Source organism: Cynoglossus semilaevis, chromosome 4 (genome assembly GCF_000523025.1).
Source record: "Cynoglossus semilaevis isolate Cse_v1.0 chromosome 4, Cse_v1.0, whole genome shotgun sequence".
Classification (NCBI taxonomy): domain Eukaryota; kingdom Metazoa; phylum Chordata; class Actinopteri; order Pleuronectiformes; family Cynoglossidae; genus Cynoglossus; species Cynoglossus semilaevis.
In genome coordinates this window covers 13787243-13796468 of record NC_024310.1, presented here as the reverse complement: position 1 = coordinate 13796468, position 9226 = coordinate 13787243, and the positions used below count along the sequence as shown (strand labels likewise).

The 9226-nt window shown below is 39.1% G+C and overlaps 1 protein-coding gene across 4 annotated transcripts in view; it reads left to right on the top strand.

Annotated features, from left to right (window-relative positions):
* The window catches only part of proca1 (protein interacting with cyclin A1), a 7801-nt gene extending 4763 nt beyond the window's left edge, over positions 1-3038 (top strand). For 2 of the 4 annotated variants that reach the window (XM_025055037.1, XM_025055040.1), the window contains exons 3-6: positions 9-493; positions 681-813; positions 927-1061; positions 1137-3038. In XM_025055037.1, coding sequence (XP_024910805.1) covers positions 9-493; positions 681-813; positions 927-1061; positions 1137-2895 — 2512 coding nt within the window. In that variant the 3' untranslated portion in view covers positions 2896-3038. The remainder of the gene's footprint in view (positions 1-8; positions 494-680; positions 814-926; positions 1062-1136) is intronic. The other 2 variants (XM_025055039.1, XM_025055038.1) reach the window with 2 other exon arrangements.
* Positions 3039-9226: the final 6188 nt, after the last annotated feature.

The window sequence follows — 9226 nt, the reverse complement described above, 5'->3', positions numbered from 1 at the left end:
CGGGAGAGAAACCAGGTCAGATCGGAATACATCCTGAGCCAGGCGCATTTGGACACAGAGAAGCGCAGCGCGAGAGCGTCACTAAGCACAGTTTGCGCACAAGTGTCCCGCTCGCAGGAGGGCTTTATCTACAAAGTATCGGACGGAACCGAACTGGTGCGCTCGGACGTCAGTTCCTCTGGTATTCTTCTGAGTTGTACTATCACGGCGAACCAGTCGCAGGTTGAGGCGTTTGTGCGTCAGTGCGGCGTTGACGCGCTCGAGTCACAGAGAGATGCTCCAGAGCGGCTGGACACGCGGTTTGCGCGCATGAGTGAAGCCAAATCAGTGTGCTCTGAGTATCAGCAGAGTTCACGGCGTGAAAAACACGAGGATGCTGAAGACTCCACGAACCCGCAGGAGCCGGTTTTGAAGAGATCCAAGAGAGGCTTCACTTACCCGGGGACCCTGTGGTGTGGAGCCGGGAACATGGCTGATGACTATGACCAGTTAGGTACATTCTGCTTCTTTATGTTCTTCACATATTGAATTGACTTGTTACTGCAGTACAGTCAGTAAATGACAGAGAGAGAGAGAGAGATGGTGAAAGATCTGGCATTTTACACAAAATTATCAAAACCAATATTTGAAATGACATTTTTCCAGAGTTTTATTAACTATTTCTGTCGTCGTCTTCGCAGGACATTTTGCAGAGACGGACAGCTGCTGTCGCACACATGACCACTGTCCTCATGTTATCCACGCTTTTTCCTCCAAATATGGCCACACCAACTTCAAGTGGCACTCTATCTGTCACTGTGACTGCGACAAAGCGTGAGTCAAGGGTTTTTAATGGGTTCAGGTTTGACTGGACTGAATCTACTGTTAATGAGACGATTTTTAAAGAGAAGAGAAGAGTGTGATGTGTCTCCTCTAACACTCTGCAGGTTGAGAGCTTGTTTGAGGAAAGTCAATGACACCTCTTCCAGAGTTGTGGGTCAGGCGTTCTTCAACGTCATCGGTGTTCCTTGCTTTGAGTTTATCTACGAAGAACAGTGTGCAGAGAGACAGTGGTACGGCCTGTAAGTACTGAGGGACATTTAAAAGATGTTTACTCTCCAGTATAAAACATTCCTTCTGTTTCTATCCACTCCAAGGTGTAAACGCTATGAGAAGTTCCCCATTGCTGTGTTGAAGAACGCCGTTGCCTACGAATATGGAGGCATTGATGTCATCGATGAGCTTACGTTGGCTCCTCCAAGGAAAGAAGGTTCCAAGGAGAACACTGAGGAGGAGGAGGACCAGGAGAAGAAACAGCAGCGTGCCACCCAGTTCACAGTATCCACCACAGAGGAGCCGTCACTCACCAATGTGGTCACTGCTGCAGAGGATTTCATCAAAGTCCTGGCTACTGTCTCTACCTCTCAAAGTTCCTCCTCCACTGACTTAGACGGAGGCGAGAAACCAAGCTCTGAAAAGAAGAGAAGGAAGAACAATGGGAAGAAAAAGAAAACCAAAAATCAAAAAGGAACAAAGAAGAAACATAAAGCAGTGTCAAATGGGATAACACCAAACACAGCTACGGTTTCACCTGCTGGCAGCAAACCTGGAGAAGTCATCGCTCTATCCAACGTCATCAGTGAGTCACAGCAACCCAGCCAGTTAGGCAAAAACACAAACAGGGTCAGTGCCCATGAAAACCAGTTTCAAGTCGTTAGAAGCAAAACGGCTGTGAAGGACAACAACAGTTTGGTAAAAGAAAACACACATTCATCAGCAGCAAACACAACAATAATTCCACCTAAAGGAATGAGGATGGGGAGAAGAAAGAAGAATCAGAAAGTCCCTGTTGCTTCCATGAACACAATAGATGACTTAGGCAGTTCTTCTGCCCCCACCATCATTACCATAACCACCGCAAAAAAACAAAGCCCTGGTGCTGATGCTGAGAAAGGGCCGGTTGTCAGCTCTGTCACTGAACCCTCCACAGTCAAAAGGAACAAGTCAAAGGAGCAGAGACTCAGACAGAGAAGGAAGAAGTGGAGGATGGTCAACCTAAATTCCTCTGTTGTGACTGGTGGCCTACAACGTTCCTCTGTAGAGATTCCAAAAGCAAGCTCTCTCGCTGTCTCCATCACAGCACCAGAACTGTCTCACAGAAAGAAAAAGAAGTCAAAAACAAAAACTTTGAACATTATCAGAGGAGATTCTATGGACAAGAAAACCAGAGGACAGAAAGACGTCAGGCTGCAGAAATCTGAATTTCTTAACTGTCCGTCTTCATTCACGAGACATTCAAAGGACCAGGGTGCCAGAGAGAAAAGAGAAAAACAAAAAGAAGACAGTGGAGTGTCCTTCACTGTGGCCACTGGCTGTAACGACTCCTCTGTGGACACTGACCAGACCGTCCCTCTCACTGTGCTGCCCACTGCCCTTCCAACACAGCCACAGGTTTTGAACCTGACTTTTGGCAGTTCAAAAAAGCAAAAATCAGAAGAGAGGGGATTGAGGCGCAGGGCAACGTCTTTGTCACTTTTGGGAATGAAACCAAGGCGGAAAAACAACTCTGTAAATGTGTCGTCGGTTTTTACAATTTCAGAGACAACTGCTGCACCTGTGTTTACAAAACAACAGAACGAAGACAACAGACGGCAGAGGGAGCCCGAACAGAAAGACACGACTACTCCTCACATGTCTGCAGTTTCTGTCCCAGAACTAAAGGAGGACACACACACGACATTCACAAACACACACTCCAAAGCCACTGTTGCAGAGGAGCTGCGGCCCCCTCCACCCTCCTCTACCTCCCCTGCTCCTCTGATTGTGAGCCCCATCCAGTTATCCATAGAGAAAGTCAAAGCACATTTTAACAGGAAGAAAAGGAGAAAAGCAGCTCTGTTGTCAGGATGGTCTTAATGCAGCTACGTTAGCAAACATCTTTCAATGAATGTCTTTTGTTTTCTTGCCATGACTTAAATACATTTCACTGAAATAAATCTGGTCTTTTTGTTTTAGTTTTTTAAATCTGATTCATTTAGACGAATTATCTCTGCTTGTGCTGTGAGAATCATTGATTATATTTAATTTGTGTCACCAAATAAAGTGACTCCAAATTATTGTTTTCTGTTTGTCTCTTGAGTTTTTTTTAAACAAAGAGGTTTTCTTTATAATATTTTCATTGGTGTAATCACTGTTCTGGTCTCTAGAGACTGTTCAAACCTTCTAATATACCTCAGGCTTTTACTAAATCTTTTACTGAAGAGAAAGACAAGAAGCAACATAATTGATGGGGTTTAAGGGAGGAAGAGTGTCAAGATAGGATGTTAGTGAGGAATCAGAAACAAAAATAGATTATTTTTTATTGGTGATTAAATTTATGTATGTAGTATCTAAACAAAAAAACTCAAAAATAAATGAAATTGTTATAAAGTGGTAAAAATGATCATTTATATTTTATTTCCATTACTTTGCTCAACAGTTAGGTAGAGAAACATTTACTTCGTCATCTCCTTAATACCCTGTTTATAATCCTAATTATTACAGTGAACATTGAGAAAAATGCTGATAACACTCGGAAAAACTCATAGAACTTAAACATCACTTTTTTGTTACACATGGTTCTAATTTGAAAAAAGATTAGTTCCTCAGGGTAGTCAGTAAGTGAGCTGGTACTGTTTACATTTGGCTGCTAATTCTCAGTCAACAAGCTATAGGTGCTGTATAAATTGCTAACATGCTAATGAAGCTTGTTTTGACAACAGAATTAAAGTTACAGAGTACGGGCCATAATTAATGGATATAACAGATTAATAATGACATAGGGTTACATTTTACAGTTTATATTTTTAGTTTCCTCGAATATATTTAAGTGAATGCTCCTTTTTTAGCTTTTCTAGCGAGTGAATTTGATGGATATAATTGTTTGTTTTTCTACAGTAAACATTTGTGGAAACCATCTCTTTTTTCATTTGCGTACGATCACCTAGGGTTCCTTCAGCTCATTAGTGGCAGTTGACAGCCTGAAGGAAAACCACAATAAACAAAATAACAACTTTGCCCTGTTTTCTTGGAAGACGTGTTGTGCAATATAATAATATAATAACAGCAATGCTGCAATTTAGTGTGAATATATCTTTGTCCTGTGAGCAGGAATAATTTCCATTCCTTTTAGAATAAAACTCAGAGGCTTAACAAATAATCTCCTTTTGGATCATTGTAATTCTGGGCCAATCACATTAACTATGTCCAGAATACCAGGCAGGTAGGAACAGGCCTTTTTACTCCAGCACACCACAAAAAGAGATCTGACCACTGCATGCTTTTAAAGTAGGATCACATTCCTCACACAGATTAAGCCCCGGCTTTACACAGGTCCTTTAACCTGTGGGTGCTGTAACACCCGGCGCTGAGGTTAAAATCTTCTTAATCAGCTGATTGACACAGTTTCTTTAGAAAAAAAAAACTCTAGAAGGAGGCAACATTTGACTGGAAACATTTTTAGTTCCTTTTGCTTTTTAAAATGTTTTTAAACATGAACAGGAGCACTCTTTTTTTTTCCTATGCTGTACAATTAAGTAACATGAACAGGAGCACTCCCTTTTTTTTTTCCTATGCTGTACAATTAAGGAGACTTAAGAAGGACTGTGTTATGCACACCAAATGACAGTGGATTGGTAGAATTGAAGATGTATTGCAAATGAAAGGTTGATTTTCTCATTGAATTAATGCTTTATTCATCTAAAAATGATTTTTCTTGCTCCCTAAAAAAAAAAAGAAACCTGTATCAATTGACATTATGGAAAAGGAATTAGACCCTGAATCAGTTCTTGGCACATTTATACACTGTGGCCCAAACTGGATCAGCATTTATTCAACAGTCTGACAATTCAACAAGAACTAGTCAATCTGAACAGACCATCTGAACAGACCACAGGAACTGTCGGTCACCACAGGCTCAAACCAGTAAAGCTGGTTGGAACTGTCGGTCACCACAGGCTCAAACCTGCTAACTAAAGAGCATTTATGTGACACAGCTTTGGAGACAAAGAATCTCCAGATCATTAAGCAGCCTAATGTGCACTGCTGCAGTCCTTAACTCCATCTTTCACCTGTTTACTGGAGTAGGTGGCATCAGGTTGGCTGCCCTCCCTCCTGCTGTCTGTACTAATTCATGCCAAAGTACAGACAGTGACCACGTTACCTGATTTAATGCCCTGAGAGAATTCTTCAGGGGCACCACATTGCATCACAGTACTGAAAATCTCAACTGCCATTTCACCCACACACGATGTGGCTCTGCCATGGACTGGCCAACTGCCCAGGATTTACCCCGCCCTTTCTATTTGACTGCTGGGACTGGCCCCAGCTCCATGTGACCCAGAAAAGCTGGGCAGTAAAATTGGATGGATACATGGGTAGAAAAGAATAGCTTTTCAAGAAATTATTACATGCATGGCATTACCTGGCCCACTGTGCCTCTGATTGGCTAGTACTTGGGTACTACTTCATGTAGTGTGTTCCAATCACTGTGCTGCGATTCAAATTATCAGGTGTTCCATGGAGAACATGTGTATGAAGAGAAACAAAAAAGAACTATTTTCCTCTAAAAGGATAATGTATAGACACTTAAAATATGTTTTTGTGAAAGTACTTTTTACTGCATATGGCACCCTGAGTGTGTACTTTAACCAAGTAGGATCCAATTTTAAAAAAATATTTGGAAGATTCAAACTCAGATACTGTATATGTGTGTTGCATAATGGAGCAAAGAACTAATGCGGGGTTTTGTCGCCCTCCTCAGGACAGTCTGAAGAGGACAGTTATAGATTTTCTGATTTTGTAATGAAACTACTAGAAAGGAATGTAAAATAAATGTAGTGTTTTGGGCATTTTATTTTTGCTTTTCAAATCCTCTAATAATAACATTTTATTTTTGCTTTTCAAATCCTCTGACCAACTGAGTGATAGAATTGTAATCCCACAATTGCTGTCAAGTGCGAGTGACAACCATAGGAGGGCACTCTTAAATCCAGTGTAGCAATCCCAAACCTCAGCCTCTTACTAACATATGAAATCATCCCGTGCTTCAATCATTAGTCACACAGGTCACATTAAATACAAAGAGAAGCCAAAAATTGGTTGGTTAAAATATCTTTAATCCATGCTATGGTCCTACAGTTCTCCAAAATCTGTTAACAGGTTATTAGAAGATACACTGACATGTTCACAATCAAAGACATGTAAGCTTTCACAAATAGATCTTTTATATTATATAATCTATTATACGTATATAATACAAAAAGATCGAATTATTTCTAAGGCACTTAGAAAAGAAGGCACTGAGGCACAGCCCAGACACATTTGAACTCTGTTCATGTCTAATGTATACCACAACTCACAATAAATACAGTGACACTTACAGGAGCATCACATTTACATCCAGTACTGCATATTTCCACAGCAGGAACACACTAAAAGTGCTTAACAAAACTTGGAACTGTTGAATTGAAAGAGTACAAAGAACTAGAAACAGTTCCAGGATTTATGTTTTTTAACCTTTAGAAGTAAAACCTGGTTGGTTTATGTTTTTAGTTTTTATGACCTGATAAACTTAAATAGTTTTGGGTTTTTTTTTCCCTGTGAAAGATGGACTTGTTTTCACTTTTTTCCTTACTGTATTCGTAGAGAATAAGACTATTTTTGCACCACTTTTTAATGTGTTTTTCACTGCAGTGGAAATCTGGACAGACACCGTAGGAAGGTTAATTTAAATGTGAAAGAATGGCTCAACATATTCACCATTCTTTAAGATATCAGGTGAATGTAGAGAATTCAGGTTTTCTACCTATGTATCACTAATGAATAGTGATTCATCAATAGTGAGTCCTCAATGTAGTATTTAAAAAACTCGTCAGAAATCCCATTTCTACATACAACCGTCCTCAATGTAGTATTTAAAAAACTCGGATGTGACGACACATCTTCCTTTCAGTTTTATCCTATGTTCTTAAAAGTGGGAACTGTTCTGTACGTCGACATCCTTCAGCCATGTTTTCAGACATTTATTGTATAATAATGACATTAACCATACACACTGACCAGTCTCACCTTTACCTTTACTTGCTACTGCAATCATAATATTAAAATTGTACCTTATATGTTATTTAAAAAAATCACTATTGATAAAGGAGGACAGAGGGAACATTACAGAAACATGATTACTGATGGTTTCGAAGAAAGAGTTTCCAAAGACATTTTATCTACATCACTTTTACAAAGAAGATATTCTAGCTAACTCTTCTGTATATTACCTTTGTCTCTGTGGATATATGTGTGTGTGTATACTGTATATATAAATATATTTATATATGTATCACTCAAGATGAAGAGGTAGTACAATCAGGATCTGTTGGGGTGGAGCTTGCATCACACAGCTTTCTTAATGGTTGGGGAACTTGACAACATTTTTTTATCTTTTTTTCAGAAGGGCATTTTCAGGAAACATTTTTGGATAAAACACTATGTTTTTTGTTCCATATAAAATATAATAATATAATTATGTTTTAAAATAACCTCTCCTGTGTTCTTACCATAGGTCAGGCCTTAACTACATATACTATATTTCCAATGCTGATACTGCAACTTGGAGTATCTGCCGATACCAATATCGATCCAGTACCTTCCTTTCTCCTCCAGGCTGCTGTTGCTGAGTTAACAGTGTCTCTGTTTACGGCAAGTCGCGCAAAGTTAAGTTGAACATTTGGAATCGGGCTATAGTTGTTCTTTTTTTGTCCAATATTTTGACAAATATCTGAGTATCACATGGAGCCACGACTATAAGAAGCCTAGAATGCAAAGAAGCCTAGATAATGAATGATGAATGATGAATGATGAAGAAGCCTAGATGCCTAGAAGGCAAAGGCAAAAGAAAAAAAATGAGATTGAGCCCAAGACCTGTTTCTCTGATTGCAGTATACAGTAACTGCTGATTGTGCAGCAGCCTCACATACAAAATACCTTCCAGACAATGTTAAGTTTTAACTTTGTCTCCTCGGCCTTGAGTAGCTTCATTTAGACAATGACAGACGTCATTCACACAATGAAGATGAAGACATGACTGTTGTGGGTAAAGGTCACTCCAGTGTGAAGTAGACTACTACTACTTGGCCTGAGGTTGGAAAACCCAAGACCTTTCCTACAGAAAAATGTCAAATTTGTCAAACAGTTTTTCAACACTTTAAGAATTGTCCGAGCGATATATTTCAGAATAGTTATTCCTGCATCTTCCTGTAAAATTCCTAAGTTGTTTGTGTTCTACTGGAGAAATTCAGAGAAATATCATCCACATAATTTTCAAACTTCAGTGCAAGTCAGTTTAATAATTTTTTTAAAAATTAGTGAAATGTCACTCAAGTTGAAAAAGTGTATTTACATTTAACTATTTTTAGGAACAGAACCCAAGCTAGGCTGAACATTTTCAGCAAAAGTAGTTGAATTCATTGATGAGGTGATTTATTTTATTTGACCAGACCTGACTTTTGGCAGTGAATCAGGACGTTTGTGTCAGGTTCTGTCACAGAAAAAAAAATCTCCCTCTGAATAAAAAGCCATCTAGTCTTAGAAGTTCAGCAGATTAACATGATTTTCTCAAGTTTAAAAAAAATATAATTTTTTTATCATATCTTAGAAGCTTCAGGAATAATAGACAGTAATTAAAAGCCTTCACCAGCTTCTAGGTTAAGTTTCTGGACTTTATTTTTCCTTAATGGAGTAGGTGGCACTAACATATGAATTAGGTAGTTGAAGTTTCCATCACAGTAATTTACTGCTATATTAAAAAAATCTTAATAATTTCAGTTAATTAAATTTCAATTTAACACGTTTGTTTAGAAGTCAATGATTGATTTGCATATTTCTTTAAAATGAGATGAAATATATTGTTTGGCTCTCTTTTGTTACTATTTTATAGAGAAAAAAAAATCTAAAATTTAAGAGTAAAATATTGACACATGATTTGTGGATTACTCCTAGCCCTACGGGTCCCTGAATGCTTCCCAATACAGACTCAAACCACCCACCACGGTAGTTCCTGGTATAACATCTGAGGAAACATTCAGGGTGATTAAATCACTCAGGAGGATCCCTCCAGACTCTTCACAATACTACGAACCTGTAAACGTTCTCCGGTCAATCACTGAGGAACTTTTTAGAGTGGTTGTTATGGACACCGTTCTGTCCCACACAGCTC